At 43.7% G+C, this 22697-nt stretch overlaps 1 protein-coding gene across 5 annotated transcripts in view; it reads right to left on the reverse strand.

The window, feature by feature from the left end:
• Positions 1-278: 278 nt before the first annotated feature.
• Positions 279-22697, reverse strand: part of MYOF (myoferlin) — a 150335-nt gene continuing 127916 nt past the window's right edge. For 2 of the 5 annotated variants that reach the window (XM_081267374.1, XM_081267373.1), the window contains 12 exons: positions 22543-22634; positions 19032-19202; positions 18202-18350; positions 16032-16171; positions 13551-13639; positions 13368-13463; positions 10092-10233; positions 7421-7520; positions 4969-5159; positions 2984-3093; positions 2457-2604; positions 283-927 (listed from right to left, as the gene is read on the reverse strand). In XM_081267374.1, the coding sequence (XP_081123500.1) occupies positions 889-927; positions 2457-2604; positions 2984-3093; positions 4969-5159; positions 7421-7520; positions 10092-10233; positions 13368-13463; positions 13551-13639; positions 16032-16171; positions 18202-18350; positions 19032-19202; positions 22543-22634 (1467 nt within the window). In that variant the 3' untranslated portion in view covers positions 283-888. Of the gene's footprint in view, positions 928-2456; positions 2605-2983; positions 3094-4968; positions 5160-7420; positions 7521-10091; positions 10234-13367; positions 13464-13550; positions 13640-16031; positions 16172-18201; positions 18351-19031; positions 19203-22542; positions 22635-22697 lie in introns of all 5 variants that reach the window. The other 3 variants (XM_081267376.1, XM_081267375.1, XR_014018918.1) reach the window with 3 other exon arrangements.

Consider the following 22697-nt stretch of genomic DNA (forward strand, 5'->3'; position numbering starts at 1 on the left):
AGTTGGTAGAGTACTTGCTTTGCATGCACAAAGCTCTGGATTTAATCCCCAGCACCACAAAAAACAAAAACAATAACAACAACAAAAAGCAACTATAACATGGGTTTAATTATGTTTCCTAAGTTTGTAAGATTACCTTGAGGATCCAATTGAGTTAATAAATATCAACTTACAATGATGCTATGCCCTGATTAAGAACCTTTAATAAGTGTTAGATTTTATTATATATTATATTAGCCTCAGTTGGACCCACTGGCCAAAATTTTGCAGCACATTTTAAGGTCAAGTGGTGTGCCATGGCATTTGGTCCACTGAGACCACTGGGCTAGAAACTTCCTCCTTCCCAGCTTGGCCCACAGATAGAACAAACCACTATGTGTAAAAAGTGAAATAGTTTTATTTGCATTCATCACAGAGATTGAAGAGAGTCTCATGATGTTTATTCATACAAAATATCATAACAGTGGTTTGTGACATAAGGAAGAATTACTCTATTCTAGCTGTTTTTATAATGCAGTCTTTTTTTCCTGATTACAGATAAGAAATCTATGATGTCAAGATATGGAAATTTTCAAATTCCATTCCAGCAATTTCCAAAACTTGAATCAAGGAATGGAGGACACATAAATGGAACCAGCCACCTTGAAAAATACTCTTAAAAATAGGACTAAAACTTTAGAAAATATAACTTTTAATACTTTGAAAGGTAACAAGGTAAAATTGTTGCTCGTTGGCCTGACTTTCCAGGATTTAGTGTGGTCAAGTAGTGTAGGTTGCTGCTAGGCTGGAGCTTCTGCCACCAACCAAATCAGATGCAGATTTGGTCCGTAAGTGGAGACAGGATTCCCTCGTTGCTGGAGGACTTGTGAGAAGTTGTCTTCACTTTTATTAAACATTTGGCTTTACGATTTTCATTGATAAATAGTTCTAGAAAGGAAATAGAAACAGCACATAAAAGAGTACGTTTGTGTGTGTATATATTTATATGAAATGTTATATAGCTTTTATATATCTAAAATGTTAAATAAATTTTAAAAACACATTTAAGTTAAGATCTCTCAGTCCTGGCACTACTCATATTCAGGACCAGATGGCTCTTTGCAGTGGGACTTATTGTGCCCTGCAAGACGTTCAGCAGCATCCCTGGTCTCTCCATACTAAATGCCAGAAAATCCCCCCAATTATGACAACCAAAGTAGTTCCAGAGCTTGCCAAATGTCCTCTGAGGGAACAACACCCTACCCCCAGTTGAGAACCACTGGTCTACGTCCATAGAATATAAGTCAGGAAAAAGATGGACTGGACTTTCTACAACTGGCAAATGAAGTATTATATGGGGGCAATGAAAACATAAAGCTGCTACTGGACTGGAGCATAGTTCAAGGTAGAGGGGGTGCCTGGCATGTGCGGGCCCTGGGTTTGATCCCCAACACTGAAACAAACAGTGCCTGTAGGACTACGTAACCAAGCACAAAATCATGTGTATTGTGATTAATATGAATTGGAGCAGGAGTTTTTGAATGTCTTCTCAGCTATCAGTGCCTCGTACCTTGCTGCTGCCCATGATTTCCTCTGCCTGGACCGACCATTCCTTCACCATTCACCAAACTAAGTTTAAAATGCCACTCTCCTTCACCTTGATGAAAACATCCTCAGCAATGGGCTCCTTGTGGTCATTTGCTCAATAACAGCTTGCTTCCCACAGGAATGTACTTCATTGTATGCCTGGTTGATCCCAGGGTATGGAGTGCTCATGGGCAGAAATCATGCCTTGGTTACCTCTACATCCTAACTCTTAGGCTACAGTAGATGCTCAATAATTCCCTGAGTGGAGGAATGAAGGTGCAACTTCTATGCACATGGCTAGCTCTTGTACCATTTATCACCAGGGTGATTATGTGAAATTTAAGGAGAGCTTATATGTGACGTGGGCTTCAGAGAATGAGATTTGGATAGACAAACTGGGAAAAGGGATTCAGATAGGTAAGTGCAATAAATATTTGGGGTCAACTCTGTAGCTGTATAGAGTATGGGGTTTGTAGAGACCTTAATAAGTCAGGATTGGGGATCCTCAAATACCAGGGCAAGGAGTTAGGGTGCAGGATGGTTTAGAACAATACAGCTTGAAGGCAGGAAGGTTAGCTGGAAACACTGCCCAGGTGCCAGATAAACGCGATATGAAGTCCTAAGTGCTTTCTCCTCCAATTCCCAGTCAATGTTTTTCTCCCCCCCCCCCCCCCAGACCATAAAGTTCTGCCTGTGATTTGTGAAGCCCTGAGAATGCAATTCTAGTCACTGGACACTTCACAATAGATTTTCCAGAAGCAGAAGCGTCCCGACACTAGAACTGCTCAGAGCCCATTGTTCTAAGCAGTGGTCCAGGCAAACACAGAGTTAGATGCCCAGGCCCAGTCCACCCCCACACAGAGCTGAGACAAGAGGTCCGGGCCTCCTACCGGCAAGGAGTACAGGAGAACAGCCAGGAAGAGTAGCAGGATGAGCAGGATGAGCAGGCCGATGATGACCCACTTAAATCGGCGCCACACGATGAACCGCATGGTCTTGCAAGGGTTTGTGAACCACAGGAAGGAGGTCTCGGGTCGGCTGAAATGTAGAAATATAGTATCACCTACCCAATTCGGGAGGGACTGATTTGCCTCAGAGCATAACACAGTTTCAGGAATAATCATAACATTTATAAAGCCAGGAAAAGATGCTATTCTCTGTAGTTGGCTGAGAAAGGCCCAGGGACCCCGTACGGCCTCCTAACATGCTGAGGACACCGAGCTTTGGTTTGTGGGGAAGGAGAACAGTTAAAATGCAGCCAGATCGCCCACCTCTCTGCACCCCCCTCTCCAAGGCCCACTTTCAAGTACAGAATTAGGACAACAGCTAATCTATTCCATTCAGAATTAGAAAGGGGGCTTTCAAACCACAGGTGTTTGGGGATCAGACAACCAGGAGAACAAAGAGGGCCTCTCACTTGGGTGGGTCCAGCTTGGGGTTCATGTTGGGTTCATCCCGCCCCTTCCCAGCTGGCCTCTCGTCTGCCTCCTTCTCGTTGAGGACCTCCAATGTCATCTCGACTTTCCCCTTCAGTAAAGCAGAACAGGGTAAACACATGACATCACGTTTCACAAATATTTTCATTTCAACCCAAGATATTCCCTAAGCAAAGATTTTTATTCTTGTAAAACAATCCTTAGATTGCCTTCAATTTTCCTCAAGAGAGTTCTTCACATTTCCTCTTCCATGTGTGTTTCTGAACTGACTCCATGTGGGAAACTGAGAGGACATACCGCTCTCTCTCTTCTCTGCTTCTTGTTCTGTGTGTTCCTGACATTACAGCATTCCACATCAATCTCGCCGTCTCACACACCTTCCTTTGTAACTTTACATGGACCCAGACTAACGTGGCACTGCTAAAAACAATAGTTAACACATGTGGAGCATTAACTATGGGCTCCAAGGAACCAGGGCCATGTCTCCCCACACTTGGCATTGTAGACCTACTGTGTGCAGTAGTGCTGGAACTTAGTAGGTACTTAATGTGCATTAGCCAAATCAGTCAATGGATGGGTGGACGAATGAATGTTGCCTCCCTGATGACAAGGTTCCTGAGGGATGCCCGGGCTCCATCTAAGCTTTCTATATGGATAATCTTATGTGATGCTCACGAGAGTCTCAAAAGGTACTATGCTGGTCCTCAGGAGGACCTGAGGCTGTCAGAGGTCTAGAAACATGTCCACTTTTATATCGTGTTTTAACTAAGATTGTAACAGACTTTCTAGGACCTCAGAAAGCCCAGTAGGGGCTAAGTTCCTGAGAACTTGAGAAGTGCTGACCCTGATACCCACTTAGGCAGAGGCACTCAGATGGCTACTTTGTGTATGGGCTGGAAGAAGCTGGGGCACCTTGCCTGAGCTTGCCCAGCTTATGTTTGAATCTATAAAATGGAGATGATGTTTACTTCACAAGGTTGTCAGCAGAATTCAAAAAGACTATATGCAAACAAATCTATAGTGACAGAAAGCAAGCAACTGCAGAGGACACAGGACTCTTCGTGGGTGATGGAAGGTTCTGGCTCTTGTTGATGGTGGTGGTTTAATGGGTGCTTACATGTGCCCAAACTCACCAAATTGTATACTCTGAATGAGGGAAGTTTATTTTGTGAGAACTATATACCAAAATTGTTTTTAAAAAGAAGATTATGAATGTAAGACCCTTAGCATGTTACCTGGTTCATAATTAACGATCACAGATGTTAGATACAACAAATGAGCTAGTCTTTTGTGACCGATCATGATAACTTGCCGTACTGCCTCTGTGGTGTGTGTGTGTGTGTGTGTGTGTGTGTGTGTGTGTGTACAAGTGTGTTACCGAGTAGTGAATCCAGGGGCTCTCTACCACTGAGCTACACCCCAGATCTTTTCATTTTCTTAAAAATTTTGAAACACAGACTCATGCTGAGTGGTCCAAACTGTCTTTAAACTCATGATTAACTGTTTCAGTCTCCCTAAGTAGCTGAGATTATAGGCGTGTGCCACTGTGCCTGGCTCAAAATATATCTTGAATTCCCCAAACATGTTTATAAGTTATGGCCTTCTTACTCAGTACTCCTTACTTTTTCCAACTTTTTTTTTTGATGAGAGAAGTTCAAATTTGAAGATTCTTTTTCTGTACTGAGTAGCCATGAAAGCTCAGCATAAATTAACCTTCCCTGGTGAAGGCGTGTCCCAAAGAAATACTGTGCAACCACTTAGACTCCTACTGTTTGGATCATTTCAACCTCTTCACCTCCCCCCTGCAAACACATATTCATAGCGTCTCCCACCTTTTCTTATAATCCCAGGTACAAACATTTTAACAAACTTAACACTGCCCTATCTAACCTGGAGTATATCTACCGATAAAGAGCAAAACCTAAATGATAAAAGGAATAAATAGTCCCAACCAGGAAATACATACAGCCATCACCCGAGAGCCATCTTTATCTGCGTAGCATGGCCACCATCCTCTCATGGACTTCTGTTCAAAGAGCGAGGCGGTCTTAGCTTTTAGGGGGTTCATGGTTTTGAGGTCTGGAATCATGTCCAAATTGCATTTCTCTGATGATTTTGCTGGAATGATCGTGTGATGCAAATCAAGTTCCAGGAAACCTAGCCAAGGAAACAACGTGAAGTCCAAATGAGCTTCAAGAGGATCAGCCATTGTTCACAAGTGAACAGAACGTTCTTGTCAGAGGAGAAGCAGACAGTGATTTTGAACAGGTGATGGGTGAGTTAGAGAAAGAGACAGCGGAAGACTTTTAAATTCTTTCCAGATAGGATGGAAAATGGCAGAAGAAATAACTGTCCCCTGCTCAGCCTCTCACAGAGGATTACATGTTTTCTTTCTCCAAGACATGAGCATAAACAGAGTTCTTCTATAAATTCAAAGCAATTAAACATCAATAGACAAAATCTCCACTGAACTCACAGCCCTTGTATTTGAAATGTACTCATTTTAGTTCTGAGCTGCCCTGAACAGGGAGGTCACTTGGCTGTGGATAAAGACAACGGGTACTCGGAACATGGGAAGCTCCATGGAACGTTCACGTTCAAGTTTCTACTGACCTCAGAAATGGGGGCTTGAAGGAACATAACTCAACAGAAAATCCTCACCAGGAACTGAGAATCCTGGCCAGGACTGGGGTGTCTGGAGAAGCACACCTCTTCTATGATGGGGTGGCATTAACTCTTTCGTACCACTGAGGCAATAGGTGAAAAGTGTCTTTTGGGTTTGGGGACTCCTGAGAACCATTTTCTTAAGAAAATGGAGTCTGTGATGTAGGATCAACTCCACAGTAATAGAACAAGAGTCCGAGGAGTCTGGTCAGGAGGGGCGGCAATAGGGAGGTTGTGGTAGATTCACTTTAAACTGTCAGGCTCAGACACTGCCCTTCTGTGTATCATGGAGGCACAGGCCACAGCTGACTTTGCTCAGCTTCTTCTGAGCTTATGCCTGCTCAAGTCAGTCTCTGCTTTTGGTGACTGGCTTGCTAGCCATTTTGAAATAGTCATTCCCCTTATTTGTCATCAGACTGCTTCATTTAAACTCTAGGAGGAAATTCTCTATTATTCTGGAATGTTCCACCCATATGCTCTTATAACATAGCATACTTCTATACTCATTTGTTTGTTCTACTCTTTAAAAAAATATAATAACTATATATATATTTATAACTATAACTATATATATCTATATATTTTTTTGCAGATGGACACAATACCCTTATTTATTTTTATGTAGTGCTGAGGATCGAACCCAGTACCTCATGTGTGTGAGGCAAGTGCCTTATCACTGAGCCCAAACCCCAGCCCTGTTCAACTCTTAATAAACACTAAGTTAAAAGAATTTTATTGGTTTGCCGTGATGGGTTAAGGGAGGAGTTAGATATAGCTATTGGTGGACATTTCTCTGCTAGGAAGAGCCCCTTGGAGCAGGTTGGAAGGAGGGAGGCTATTCAGGGGCTACTGCAACAGTCAGCCAAGAGAAAATGAACTGGCAAGTGGAAGACAGAAATAAGAAAAGAACTGTGCATGATAAGGCGGATTACATTGCAAGCACTGAGTGGTGGCCAGGTCCTGGGGAAAAGAGGAGTCACAGAGGACCCAGTGCTTCCACTGGGTGGCTGGGAAACGGAGGGACCCCGGGGTGAGATAATTTCATGGGGAGAGCAGATCTGAGGTCAGGGAAGAAATGCCCAGTTTGATTTCAGTTATGGTAAATTTTAGGGGACAGACAAGTACAAGGTGAATGGATGAATTGGGAATAATCGTCGTGATAGTTTCTTAGGACTCTATGAGGCACTAAGGCAGGTCAGGCTACACCTCCTGGGGCAGGGGCCATAATCTGCTGAAAGCTGAAGGACGGAACTCCACCTTCAACTAAGGTGAGAAGGCATAAGTCACTGGAGTGAGGAGGGTGGCTGGAGAAGAGCCCGGGCCGCTTCAGGGAAGGCTGCTTTTTAAAGGGTGGAAGGAAGAAAGAGCCAAGAAGGGAGGGCGCTGAGTGGGGCCTGTGACTAGTGCCTTCAGCCACAGAGGAGATGTCCTAGGGCAAAGCAGTGGTGGGAAGGTCAACAAGCAGCAGGGTGAGGTGGTGGGACTGTGGCATCTCACCCTCCCCCCACCCCAGTAAACAGACTCGATCCTTCCAGGGGAGACAGGAGCTGGTGTGAGCCCTTCCATGACAGCCCTTAGGGTGGGCAGAGCCCATGGAAAGGGTGACACTCCCCATTCAGGCCACACTGCCCAGAGGACATCCCTCTCCTATTACTGACCAGCAGTAGAGATTTAAGCAATTCAAGCTTTAGTTGATTTCACTAATGCCAAGTTTCTTAGAATTATTCGATTCTAAGTGAGTAAGTAAGCCATACCCAAGTAGTCGTCCAGTGAAAACTTGTCATTGTCCCATATCTGAATGATCAGCCTGGGTGGGACTCTAAACTCTGTTTGGTCAATGCTCCAGAAATGCTCCTAAAATGACAAGAGACACGGACAAACCTAAATGATAGTGATTAGCGGGATCTGAAACCCTCCCCTTTGGTCCCTGGATGGAGCATTAAGGCATGGGGCCTTTATCTCCTTGCCCTCCCCTTCCCGTTGGCCCCATTCTTCCACTTCATGTCAGTCTCCTCAGAAAGTCTCAAGGCCACCAACTGAGTGACAAAAAGGATGTCCCAGGCAATTCCCAAAAGCAGATTGCCTGCCATGTTTTTATCAGTGTGACTTCCTACTGCCACCCCAGGGGGTGGGAAGAAATTGATCTCCTTCCTGAAAGCCACTATGGCCTGCTCAGGTTATTCTCCCAAAGCCAGATGTTCTAGGCCAGCCCACAGCAGCACCTACTGCGGTGTTCCCTCTGTGCAGCCATCTCCCACCCATCCTACTAGACTTGATGTAAGAGCGTACTCTCAATTAACATGCAGTGGAGACTCGGGCCCAGATTCTACTCTCTTATCAGTACAGATTTAAAACATTCTAAGCAGAGTGCAGTGGCGTACACCTGTGATCCCAGCTATTGGGGAAGCTGAGGCAGGAGGATCACAAGTTCAAGGCCAGGCTCAAATTTAGTGAAGCCCTAAGCAATTTAGTGAGACCTTGTCTCAAAATAAAAAAATAAAAAGGGTTGGAGATGTAGCTCAGTGGTAAAATACTTCTACGTTCGATCCCTAGTAACACACACACACACACACACACACACACACACACACACACAGAGTCCTAATATTTTGGGGTTTTGAAAAATATTTCTGGCTTTTACATGTTTGTAGTCAACTAAGGCCCTCAGATCTCTCACACTGAAAGTTCGGAGGGAGGACTAGGAAAGGGTCTTTAAGTTCTCAACTGTGATCCCTGCCTCTGCTCAGACAATATTAACCAAGAATAACACCTCCACAGCCCAGTTATGACTATGTTCCTCTGGCCCTGGTGGACAGGAATACACCCAATGTTTTGGGAATTTTAACGAAGATCGTTGGGTTGTATCCTGTTTTTCATATTCCTGGAATGTTCTCCTTTGCAGAACTGAGAGGGCCTGGCTCTGAGGGACTGGGAAACCCTCTCTGCTACTGTCCTTTGATCCTTCTGACTGTCCTGTAGGGTTATGCTTCAAGTACCATTCAGGGCACGGAAGGTCCAACTCTAGATGTGGGCAAACAGGAAAATTAAGTTGACCTAAGGGCATTGCCTGACTCAGATGCCATCCCCTGCCATTTTGCCTCATCATTTGAAAGTGTATGTGATTCAATATCATATTGAGCCTCTGTGCCTCTAGAAAGTCTCCTCAGAAGACATCCATCCCCCCAGGCACAGAAAAAGTGCTCACGATAGCATCAAGACTGAGTAGGACCAGCACTGAGTAGAGCCTGACCCAATGGGGCACAGGCAGGGGGCAGGGTTTGTTTTTGGTGTGTGTGATCCTGGGAATTGAACCCAGACATTCATGTGTACTAGGCCAGCACTTTACCTGTGAGCTACATCCTCAGCCCAGCAGGTGTGTTTTGATAGGGTGTGGTGCCATGGATATAGGAGGAAGGAATGGGTCAGGGGACATTTGCTACTGTCCATCCAGCTTTCAGGCCCCACTATTGGATGAAAGCACGTCCTTCCCCAATGGATTCAATCTGGACTAAATGGCTAACTTCAAGCTTGGCCAATCAGAGCACAGACTCACAAGGGCACATGATCTCAGACAGGCATAGAAAGCAATGCCCAGTTCCAGAATGCTGGCTGGTGCCTTGGGGACTCTCTTCTCTTTCTGCTGAGGTTTTCTGAGAGGACAGGACAAGAGGGGCTACTGGCTGCCCTCTTGCCTCTACCAGGGAAAAGCCTGCCTGGAAGGAGGCCCACAAAGGAAGGCAGAGCAGAGGGTAGGGAGTGTGGGACCAATGTCTAAAGACATCTCTTCAACGTGGGATCCAGATGTGCCTAAAGCCAGCCAACACGGGAATTTTTAGGAATGTGAACCAATAAATCACTTTTTAGGTCTAGGCCAGTTTGAGTTGAGTCTTGTAACTGAAATTCTTACTAATTAAGACAACAAGGACCCTGAGCCTTCCCGGAAGTGCTTCTGAAGGAGGTGAGGCAGATACTGAAGCTTAATAAGGAGGATTAAAAGGGGCATTTAATATTTGGTCTCTGATTAATTCTGCCTATCATGGGGAAAGATCATTTTCCCCATGACATAAAAAGCACTCATGGGTCGTTGTATGTTCGGATGAAAGACTCTTTTTTCTATCCTTTATCTTTTGCCCTATGAAATATATCAGGGGGAAGAAAGTCGTTTAATAGGGGGTTGTCAAATGGGCACACAAACCTCCAGTTAAATTCCCATCTACTTCCTAATCACACAAATACCTGTCAGTTGTGTGACCTTGGGCAAGGGCAAGCAGCTTTATACCTCTGTGGGTCTCAGATTCCCCATCTGTACCAAGAGGGAGCTGGACTCAGTGACCTCCAAAGTCCTGACCAGCTTGGACCTTCCCTGAATATTTGAGCTACGGAAGGCCCAAGAATCTACTTTCATTGGCCTATTTCAGAGCTCACTTTTTTAGCAACAATACAGAGTTGTTCGGCGGGGAGGTAGTCAAACGGGAACACAAATCTCCAGTTAAAATTTCCTTCACCATCCAAGGACCGGTAATGGACATCTGTTTTCTGTTTGTTTTCTTCACTGCCAGGAATCCAGCTGAAAAGCAGAGGCAAACAGACTTAGCTTGATGTGATTGACAAGTAATCTGGCCGCAAAATTGTGCAGTGATTAGGGGCGCGAAGAGCAAGAGAATTAATGCACTTTTCTTGGGCAGGTTCCAGTTATCGACGGAGCCGGGGGTGATTTATGAAGGGGAGGCTCTCTATTGCATCCAACACAGGTTGGAGCCAAATAAAATATAATTCCTCTAAAACCAAAGCAGGAAACCCTTTAGACTTCAGTTAATAGGGCTAAGGTGAAGTTTTCTGGAAAATATCAACAATGTAGCTTCTATTTCAGGTATACTGAAGCTTGCTGGCTATGATTTTTTGTCTTCACAACTATGACTCATTAGCGTCTGTCATCACTGCTGATAGGCTCAATGAATATGAGTTAGCTCAAAATGTTAGCATTTCCTTTCCCATATCTTACTTAAGCAATCCAAAAAAAAAAAAAAGGGGGGGGCATGAATCAAGTAATCTTGCAGCTTCCTTTTTTATTATTCTTAAATTTGCCTGATCTTATTAATGAGACTAGCACGGAGGATGTAAGCTGTTATTTCCACAGGCTTATTTTAGGAGCATTCATTTCGGTAACAACATCACATCTTCTAACATTTTGAAATGTTTCCTTTTGCTTGTGCCTGGCACTCAATAGACACTAAATAAATATGATTCTAGTCCCCATGGACCTGTTGAATGAATGAATGAATGGGACCAGAAGGAAGTTGTTGTCACATCTGCCTGCTACTGGGAAGAGTCGTGGTTTGGAACCAGGTGGTGACATTTGGTTTTAGACAGGCAAAATGGTGGAATGCATGTGTGGCTCTCTATACTGTGCATTAGAATTGTATCAGAATCACCATGGAGCTTTTAAAAGTACTGATGCCTGGACCAGGCCTGGTAGAAGGTGGTCTTGGTTGTGACGCTCTCTGAGCCTCCTCTCCCATCTGTGCTCTCTGCACATGGTCAACATGAGGACAGGAGAAATCATGCCTTGAAGGGGCAGAGTGGGAAGGGGGAAATCCTTAACTCAGGGTTTCTGATCATCACTTATGAACTGGGTACTTAGCAGGTGTTATTTTATTATTCTCAACAACTGTGCAGCTGTCTCCATTTTACAGATGAGGAAACAGCTTCAGAGAGGATTTAACTTTTACAAATTCACATAGCCAGTAATTGATGGAATTAAGTATCACTCCTAGGTCAGTCTGACTCCGAAGTCTGCCTCAAAGGACCATGGGGACTATAATGTCTTGTTCTAACATTAATTCCTAGTATGAGTAGTGGTACTAATATCCATCAACTACAATTATTTTCCTTTTTGCTAGTCAATTCACTGACTAGATAAGTTAGTTGAAAGATTCCTTCTGACTGTTAACTTTTGAACCAACTCAAGAGAGATTACATTCTCTTGGCTATGATCTTGATGGCTTCACCTCCTGATCCATCCCTAAAATGTCACCATCATTCCTTTCTAGATTGCTCACTCTGGTAGTGCTGCCTTTTTTTTTTTTTTTGGTAAATTTTTTCACATTTAATTTTAAGACAAGCTAAGCAAGTATGTACAACTCTAATTGTATGTATTGGCGTGCATGCATTATAGCTTTGCATATAATACCCGAATGTATGTAGTGCCAGGCATGGTATTTATGCATGGGTCATTTTTTTCTATATAGTATTTAGAATCCCCTCCCCATCTCTTTTTCTTTCTCTCAAGTGCTAAAGATCAAATCCAAGACCTTGAGCATGCTAGGCAAGTCCTATACCACTGAGCTATACTCCTAGCCTTAGCATTTAGATTTTAATTCCAAATTTTACATGGTACTTTAAGTTGAGCTTTACTCTTTGCTTAGAAGAATTTTCCTTCAATCCAGTATTACTTGAATTTGTTTTCTTGATTTGAAAAAAAAGTAATGCTTATGATAGTCAAATGAATTTGCATATATATAATTAGCTGGGATTAGTTTTCCTCGGGGAATGGTAATGAGATCTTGAAATGAGAAAGAATAATGAAGAACTTGATGAAACATTCCCTGTTTACACTGAACCTAAATAATAATAATCATGTCTTGAACTAAGTTTTGATTGAAGGTCACTTGGGACCATAAGTGAAACTTTGTTCTCACTTTATGAATACATTACATTTCAAGAAGTCTTATCTTTTACATAGCAAAGAACCAAACTCCGTCCATGTGGAATAATAGCAATAATTGCAGCTAACACCCATGTAGTGCACACCATCTGCCAGATACCATCCTGAATGCTGACTCTTCTGGATAGCCCAAGGAAGCAGGCATTACCATTATCTCCATTCTATGCATGAGGGACAGTGAGTTTATGAGCCTGCCCAGCTAGCAGGGAAAGTACCTGGATTTCAACCCAGATATTTTGACTCCAAAGTCTGACTTCTTAATCACAATGCTGTATTGCACTCAACTTCTCTGATCAAGGCATAACAAGAAAGTAACATCAATATGGACTGTTTGAAAACGAATATACAAGCAAGAGAGTAGCAAACAACTGGGCTGGGGACATAGCTCAGTTGGTAGAGTGCTTGCTTTGCATGCACAAGGCCCTGGATTCAATCCACACACATACACCACACACATACACACACAAAAGGAGGGTAATGAACAACTATGCATTTTATGCACTGGATGCACTCAGGAAATGTTAGTGAGAGGAATTATTTTCTTAAAAAATATGCCAGTATTTCCTCATTTTCCTGACATTTGGTTGCTGGTAATAAAATATAGAGAAAAACAAATTTTGAAAACTTTACTTATTTTCTGAGGCGAGTTATCCAAAGTGTCAAAGAGGACTAAAATGTCTCAGAAATAACAAATTTGCTTAATAAACTGAAGAAAACCTACTTTGAGAAATGATGGAGTGAATATCGGTTTTTAGAGTCATTAGCTATTCCTGCTCATAAACAAGGTCTATATAATTTTATCTTTGATTTCTTCCCCTTCTCCCACCTGTGTTTTCCTAGAGTTTTCTAAGCAGAGGGAATTAATAAGATAAAATAACTTCAGGTAGCCAAGAATCTTAGAGTGGGACTCTATTGAAGTAGGCATCTAGTGAAGGAGGACACCCGTTTTGTTCCAAGGTTCCTGCATGCTACCTCACCCTTTGACATAGATATCACTCATTTCCTCTCCGGTGATGCTCTTCTCATCCAAGATAACATCCTTGGTGTTCCAAATGATCACACGCAGGTAGTATCTGCAAGGAGCACATTTTTCAATTACTTTTCTTCCGATTCTGGACTAAACCCTAAATCCAAGGCAGCAGAATCTTGAGATTACTTACTTCTTGGCTTTCCGGGGTGTGATGTTGAAAGGAGGGCCTGGTGGTCCCAAACTTTTGGGGAAAACATCCACCCACATCTGAAGTTTGCCCTAAACCATCCAAAAATGAAAAGAAGACTGAAGTTGTAAGTAAAACAATCATAATCATCTATCACATTTCTTAAGTTAAACTAGTGCTTCAAGTGTGCTAATCTGTTAGTCCAGATGGGCAGCAACAAGAGGAGGACAGCCAGTCAAGATTAATCTTATATCTGCTTTGTTATTTAGGCCACCTGCTTTCCATTCTCACCAGGGGACTCTGATGGCTGCACAGGCTCATTTATATCATAGTTTGAGTTTTTCCTGGTTAGTAAAATGAGGGACTTTCCATTACTTACCCAACACCACATCCACTAAAGCGAGCACACACACACACACACACACACACACACACACACACACACACATCCCTTCTCACAACAATTTTAAACTGGGTCCTTCACCCTCTCACAATTCTCCAGCTGTCACTCTATGCATCACCACAATACCTCTTGATATTTGTCTCAGGTTTGTGATACTCAAGGGATTCTCCACTTACCTCAAGATACAAAATTATAGTAATATAAATGTAAATGAAAAAAAAAACCCCAAAACTTACAATAAGGCTCTTTCAAAGGTGGGACTCAAACAATGACAAGAGTGTTACTGTTCCCCAGAGGTGGTGGTTCCCAGACACTGGCTCATCAAAGCCCACCACTTGGTAAGAGGCTCATAGGGAGGAAGGGTGAAGGCCTGTTCTGACACTTGTGCTGCCATCTTGGCGAGACCCTGCTCAACTCTCTGGCTGCCGCAGACTGGGCCTATTCATCTGACTGGAACGTTCTTCCAGACAGGCTGGGAATGCCACTTAAAACTATATCAACCATACAAACCAATTTATAGTCTCCAAAGTATTTTGGATGTTCTGTAGACTCTACTTTCAGACAAAAACAGACTGGTCTTCAAGAAGGTTGCCAAGGAAACCACTAGATTGGCTTCCTAATGCATTATGATCAAAATGAATTACCCGGAGCTCTTGAAAGGAGATACATTTTACTATGAGCCTGATTCTCTTCCAACTAAGGTCTAGGGCTCAGGGCTCTATAATACATCAGACATGTTGCAGAACATGAGGCGTCCAGGTGTCCTGTAAGACCTAGCCAGTTTGTGTCTAATGCTATAGGCAGAAATGACAGTGGGTTGGGGATTCCAAGGGAGAAATCTTCCTCACTTTGTCATTTCTTTTTTTCACCAAATTTTTTATTGTTGCGTTAGAGTTATATATAATGATGGGATTTGTTGTTATCTCTTCATACATGCACACAATATAATTTGGTCAATGTCACTTTCTAGCCTCCCCTCCCCACATGGTCCTATTTTTACTTATTTTGCTTGACATAATGGTCTGTCGTTCCACCTTCACTTTGTCATTTTCTTGAGACTATGCAAGTGAGGGGGAGGAGGGGAGAGAGGAAGAAGAATAGGTTCTTTGGTGGAAGGAAAAAGAGTAAGAAATGGAAAAAATGAAAATGTGGCACAAAATGAAAGCAAGAGGCAAGTGACAAAATGACCTAGTAAATCCAGCCAATTGTGCCCACTCCTCCGTGATGATCTTGTGCCTAGTCCTGCAGTAGGTTTAACAGTATGTGCATCCAGTAGATTGACATTTCTTGAAATGGGATATCCTAGCCACCTGCATCAGAATCCATCATGGAACTTGTGAAAATTCAGATTCCTGGCCTTAATCCAGACTCACTGGATCCATATATCTGCAGAAATGGCCTAGAAATGTTCATTATGAGACATTTCCACTTAGATTATTTTGGCATTGTTCAGGCCTTGCTTTGCGTCCCTGAAAAGTGCTCCCCATCTTCTGGGAGCTGACTTGCTTCCATCACTGTGTACATGGTCCCTGTGACCTGCCATCTGGTGTCCTGTGGGACTGCTTCCCTGACTCTTTCTTTTTGGGGGAAGGGGAGCTGGGATTCCCTGACTCTTTAGTCTCAAATGGTAACTTCTCCCCAGGCCTGACATAGCTCAGTCATTTTCTCAGAACCTGTCCTCCTGGCTACAGCTGAGTGGTCCTTTGGTGGACAATTGGGCCAGGTTGGGACAGCTAGTCCCTATACATTTGGAACTAGATGGGGCTACAACACAAAAATACTCAGGAACTATCTGTAATATTTAAACTCACAGGAAGGTCACCACAGCAAGAAAGGAGATTAAATAGATTCAGAGAAACAGGGACAAGAGGGAGAGTCCAGATCAAGTTTGTTCTGAGTCACAGACAATCTCCATTGACATTTAGTGAGTTCCCTGAAAATTTGTACAATACATTCCCCTTCAGGATGAAATTAATTTGACTGTCATTTCTACTTCTCGTGTATCTACAAGTATTCAATCATGAGACAAGAGGTAAATCTGTGTTAGCCATTGCATTAGGATGCTGAGGCTTCTCCTTCACCTGGGAAATGTTGGGTTGGAAGGTGCTGTGTAAAGTCCTTGTTTCCACGTGCTCTGGGACCAGTCCCTGAGTCCTGAGGATGTGAAGGGCAAGGCGCTCTTCAGGGGCCCCAAGGTGCTGGTGCAGGATTTTGTTGACTTCTGGAATGGAAAGTGGCATTGAAACAGAGATAGGTATCTGGGACGGTTAGTAAGAATGACCTGAGCTGCTCACAGCACTTTACCCCAGACTTTGCAACAATGGACAGGCACTGCCAATGTGTCAACTTTGACTTGCAGGAACAGTGGATAAAGAAAGCTCTTCACTAGGGGCTCTGCCTCTCTCAGGCTCACACTCAACTTGCTCACACTCACACACTCGACTCCCAAGGGACAAAGGGACCAAAACACACCCAGGATGGCAAGAGCAGTCTGTATTTACTTTTGCAGCACAGGCTGATAGCCAGGTTCCCAGCCCCCCTTGTAGTCAGATGTGGCCACACTACCAAATTCAACTAGAATGTAACATGGGTGGAAGTGACGTGTATATCACCTCTGGACCTGGCCCATAAATATCTGTCATGTAGGATCTTCTGTATGCCTTTCTGTTTTGGATATGGAGGGGGACAGCCACCTTAGATGCCTTTGCTGAAGAATGGCAGAGCTATAAAATGGAAAGACCTTGAGTCCATGAAATACTGCCTGGGAGAAGGCCATCCACCTGTGGAAATGCTTAATTTGAATTAGTGAGAAATAAACTTCTAATGTGTTAAGCCCCTGAAATTTTGGAGTTCAATTGTTAGTGCTTCTAGCATCACTGTAGCATTCTAAAAACATGGCCCCAAATTCTTGGACAAGTTTCCCAGCCAGAGTTGGGTTCTGTATACATACCTTTTGAATCTGAAGACATATTGAAACACTAATGTATGGGAAAAGGATGCTGTGTGACTTATAAGGCATAAAAGACCATGAAGCTCCTGCCTGGTTCTTTTGAGACACTCACTTTGGAGGAACCCATCCATCAGGTAAGGAGTCTGAGTACCAGAGACTGCCCAGTTGGAAAGGCCCGTTTAGGTGCTATGGTTGTAAGTTCAGGGAGAGCCAGCATCCTCTGCTAGCCATGTGTGTGAGCCATCTTGGCCAATCCCCATCAGCTGAGCTTTCAAATGAATGCAGCCCCATGAGAGACCTCAAAGAAGAATTGCTCAACTGAGCAGTTCCTGACCCACACAACTGAGCAAAACAAAAATGATTGTTTTCAGTTGTTAAGTTTTTTGGGGGGTGATTTGGTCTGTAAACAATCCCCATGACTGATAGAGCTTTTGGGGGTGGGGGGATAGCTATTTGATTATTTGGAAGTAACCTTAACCACCAGACCATGATGTTTCCCATTTTATTCTCAATAGTATTTGCAGCACCAACATTTCTTAAACATCTAATCATCTTTGCACTTGACTAAGTCCTTTTCAAAATGGAAAGACAAAACCTCGTTTCTTACAGTGTCAAGAATTAAGCTGAGGAACAGGAATTCCTTTTACACCTATGCATCTGTGCTCATCTTTCCCATGCGCCCTTCAAGGCTGGCCCCACCAGGACCCCATGTGGAAGTCCTTCCCCCTACAAAACATGGAAGCATACTGTAGCTCTTATGCTCTATGGAACTTATTTCAGTCTTGGTCATGGTGTGGCTAGTTGATTATGTGTCAGGATGGTTTGGTTGTGTTACAAATTATCGCATGACAAAGAGAAAGACCCCAAACTTGGACATGAGCCATATGGAACTTAGCTGGCTCTTGAACCATCTCCCACATCCATGAGGCATCTTAGAGAAGGGATGGAATAAATGATGGAATAAACATAGAAGATAAATTCTTGGCCTGTCATCTGAGCATTTTTGAATGAATTATGTATTACATAGAAATTAGTTAATTACCAGAACTTGGTGTTCAAAGCTCAAATGGCTGTGACCTGAAAAGGGCAAATGAAACATAAGGCAGACAGGAGAATGTCCATGCTGGTGCTTGACAAGACAGCAAAACTCTACTATAATGTGGCTTTTGTTAGTTAGAGTCACGTGTGCAGGGTCTCATAGAGTACAACTAGGGTTCTGGCTCCATCCATCTCCCTTCCCCAAACCCAGCAACAGAAATAGGTTATTATAGTTTGCTTACAAACCGCAGCTCTGCACTCACCAAATTCATCCAAACTGTATTCTTTCCCTCCATATCTGATTCTGCTTCCATCTTCAGAAAGGATGGGTGGTGGAAAGCCTTTGAATCTGGCTACATTTTGAAGCAATTGCGTTGGTCTCAATTGATCTCTCCATGTATTTACTCCAGAACTATAAATAACATCATATGCCCAGAGTTACTGCAGGGCCCCAAGGTTTTCTCAACACACATGTACTGTACGCATGTACTAGGCATAATGAGAGCAGGGAATGTGCTATACACTTTGACTTTTGCCTAGAAATCTATTTCAAAGCCTAAAATCCACATGTTATTTTGGCTTCAACCAAATCCATCATTATTATTTACTCATCATTATTATTTTTTGTTCTCCGTTTCCTCCACTATAGAAATGGGGAGTTTGAGATTATTCATAAACTAGAGATTCCAAATTTTGTGGATACTTAGAAAGCAATCAGGGGAAGAGAGACATCACAGAACTGATCGAGTTGGGGGAGGGAGGACAGCGAATCCTTGTTTCCACAGGGCAGAGAACTCCTTCCTGCCTTCACACATTGCCAGCCTCAGTCCCTGACAGCCAAGAGGGGGCTCAGAGAGGGGCAGGGGGAACTGGTTCTCTGAGCGCTGCCACTTCTGCTCCCAAAGGGCACTGCCCTTCTCCAGTGGCCACCAACTTACACAGACCACAATGTGAATTGGGAAACGTGGTGGCCTTGATTCTCCCTAAAGTAAGCTTATCATTAGAAATGGCATGTCACTTACTGAAAGGGGCAGTGGCCCAGTGAAGAAAGGCACTTGAGGTGGAGAGGCAAAGCCTCCACAGAGTCACTTACACACAGTATTGCTCGGGGATGCCACAGTGGGACCCGAACCGGGACAAGAAGCGGTTCTCCAGATCGATGATGGTTTCTCCTACTTTTTCATCACGAGTAAAGGTGTCATAATCATAGACAGAAATTTTCAGGTCTTTGTCTTGAGGCAAGTAGCAATTCAGTTCATACATTCTAAATAAGGAAATGTAGGGTTAGAATCGCCACAGTCCATCCAGGCAACTCACCAGAACCAGGGCTCCATGCAAAGAATTCCCAGGCAGCCACTATGGCTGCTGGAGAACAACAGACCAGGACAACTAGGATGGGTGAGGAGACTTGACAGGTAGTAAGTGACAGTAATAAACAAGAGAACACATGCTCACTCAGGAAGAGAGCATGAGCTGAAGTGCCTATCTCCCAATCCCAGCTCCTGCTTGCTAGCTGTGGGACTCCAGGCCACCTACTTAATCTCTCTGCATTCATTTTTTTCTCCTTTAAAATGGTGAGAATACACACCATCTACATTGTTAGAAGGGTCAAGTGAAAAAATGTTTAGAAAGCATTTGGCAGGATTATAACCTACTTAATAATGATAAAGTATCATAATATCATTAACTTCACTATTATCTCATTCCTATTTACCAGGGCACCTGAGTATCTCTCACAGCAGGGAAAGGAGTATGGCACCAGAACACTGTCTTGCAGCCCTTTATCTGTGCCCCTACTCTGTTCCTTCCTCTGCTTCAACAGAGATCCCTCCCCCATGGAACACAGTGGATCCACCCTAAGAGCACAGAGGTGGGGGAGGGGTGTGAGTGGAATTCCATCAATACAGCGTGATACACCCCCTGGTTCTGCTTTAAGTTCTGGAATTTCAAGATTTTTTTCTATAAAATGCAGACAGTTCTGAGATACAGAAATAACCAGCAGTACTTTTTGTGGCAAGTGAGCAACATGATCCAGAGAATGCTAATTTGCGCACATCTGCTCCAAACGGGCAGGGTTTGTCCTCTGTATTTGCACTGTCCACAGAGTTACTATGTTCATAGACAGTGATCAATAAGTTTTGTGAAGGAAAGACTGTGCAAGGCCCCTCTACCCCTGTATTTCATGTCCCGTGTGGCATGCACGCTGATGTGTGGACTGGTTTCTGCCCAAAGAGCCAGGGATATTAATCCATCTTAGCAGAAGGGTGTATGTGAATGTGGCTTTGGAAAAACTTCTGGAATGGTTCCTAGGGAAATCTGAGTGACTTCTCTAGGCTGTGGTAGCTCCCCTGAGGCCTGCATGAGGCAGATAACCATAGGAGACAGGGGAAGGAAGCATCATACCCACTGATGCCCCATAGCATCACATTTCCCATCTTGGAATCCAAAGAATAGGTCATATGTGTCCTTTGAGAAAATAAAATTGTTTGATCAAATAAGGTTGAGAGCCACTTATTTTGGACTATAGGCTCTAAAAAAACCCCCTGTAATTATTATGTGTTTAACCCAGGTGTCTTGATTTGACTAAGGAATACTTCCCCCACCCCTTGGAACATCAATCAATATCTTACCAAAAACACTGATATTCTGTTGAATGTAATCTGGAGAATGACATGATTTGAGAGGAATATGGGGAACGATGGCCGAGCATGTAGGAAAGGTTACTCCTTCCTGATTTCCTGTCTAGAGTCCTCAAGAGTCTCTGCTAAGAAGAAAGCTACCTCCTAAGTCTAAGGCCATGGACCAGAGCCACCTGAGGGACTGCAAAGCCAGCGTCTCCTTGGCTCCACCCTGCTGGATGAGGGGAAGTCTGCGCACCGCCAGACAGCCATTGGCCACAGACCCTGACAGCATCACTTCCTCCCAGGGTGACTCTGAGCAATACTTTTCCTGCCACTTAATTAAGCTTGTGTTTGGCTCCTCTGAGACGAGCCACCAGACAGGGCTGCCTTTCTCTCTTCAAAGCTGGCTTTCCCCACTTCCCCGGCCCTCCTTCCTGCCCTGCGTGCCTTTTCCTGTCTAGACCTTGGGGTTGGATCAGAGGAAGAAAAGGAAAACGATCACATTGCCATGCCAGAGGATTACTTCCACTCCCTGGCTCCAGCACGTGGCCCCAGGGTGTGTGTGGTGTGTGTGTGTGTGTGTGTGTGTGTGTGTGTGTGTGTAACCCTGTGCATGCCTGGGGGCTGAGTGTGTGGTCTTGTGTGCACAGCGTATTACTGACTGTGAGAAGAGTGTGTTGAACCTGAGAGACTTTGAGTGGCAGACTCTTGAGTGTGTGAGTGTGTATGTGCATGTGTGTGAGTGTGTGCATGCATATATGCATGGGAGAGAGAAAGAGAGAGAATGCATAAGGGCACAAACCAACAAATATAGGACACAAGACAAAGACTGAGTAGTCTTCCACTCAGCAAGGTTCTGTACAAGCAACACTATTTTCACAAATATTTGAACAAAGAATATTTTTCTACAAATGATGACTTTGCCATGAATGTAAAGCACTGCCAAGGGTGCTGGAAAGGCCTGGGGCTTGGAGTCAGGAACTCCACCTACACCTGGGCTCTGTGATGGACCTCTTTCCTCACATGTGAAGCTGGGCTGCTAAACCCTGCCCTGCCCCATAAATAAGTTTGACCTGGTTAAAAATCAGATGGTGGCAGCAACAGAGTTCTGTGATGAAGCAGCTCTGGTGCTGGGGTGATATGACCTGGGCCTGAATTCTGCCTCTGCCCTTAGCAGCTGGGTATGGTATGCACAGATCCCCTCTAACCTCAGTTGCCTCTGTTGTGAAATAGGGATAAAAGCAGCACCTCAGTTCTGTGAGACTTTTGAGATGTTTTAGTTGAGTGGCTTTGCATGGGGCCTGCACACTGTATGCTCAGTCAATATCAGCTGTTATTAAATGTGGAGCCATTTGTAGGTGAGAACTTTTGGTCCTACTTAGAGATGACTTCATATTGATCATTTGAGATGGTTCCCATGAAATAAATGCAAAGTTCAGAAACAAGCCCTAGGTTGTAACCACGAAGAAAATAATGCTATTTCAAGAAACATTGGAAACAGAAGACAAATGGAGCAGGAAATTTTAACCCTATAACTTTTTGCATCCTCCTCGATTTGGATGACAGAATCAATAATACAATCTCTGGATCGAATTGGTGGGACCAAAATAGAGAGCTCAAACTGGATTCTGGAAGAGAGACTAGAATTTCACTACAGCTAAAGCTCTGCACCTGTTCTTCTGGTGCAGAATGCACAAGCTTATCCAGCTCCTGGGCCTTCCATGGTCCCTGTCCCTCCACCTCCCAAGGTCTCAAAGCAAATCTCTCCTCAGGGAAGCGCGTCTCCTGACTGACTTTCCTCAAGGCACTTTCCAATTTCATGAAATCCTTTCATTTGTGCATTTACTTATTTATTGACTTCTTCCCCGACTAGAATATTGAATTCATCACCACAGTTTTAGGGCCTAGCCCAGGGATAAGCACACATTACATCCTCAGGGCATATTCCATAAAGAAAAAAAAATGTTTAAAAATGTACATTACCTGCCAAAAATGGGGTTGAGAGTGTTGGGAATGTAGTGGTCACGGTCTTCAATTACTTTTTTACCCAGTGTTATTTTTATGTAAGGGTCACACTGCGGGACAAGACAGAAGAGATGTTATGTCATGTACATCGGGTGCAAGTGGAAGTCAATTTC

Source organism: Spermophilus citellus (assembly GCF_964194105.1).
Source record: "Spermophilus citellus genome assembly, chromosome: 15".
Lineage (NCBI taxonomy): Eukaryota > Metazoa > Chordata > Mammalia > Rodentia > Sciuridae > Spermophilus > Spermophilus citellus.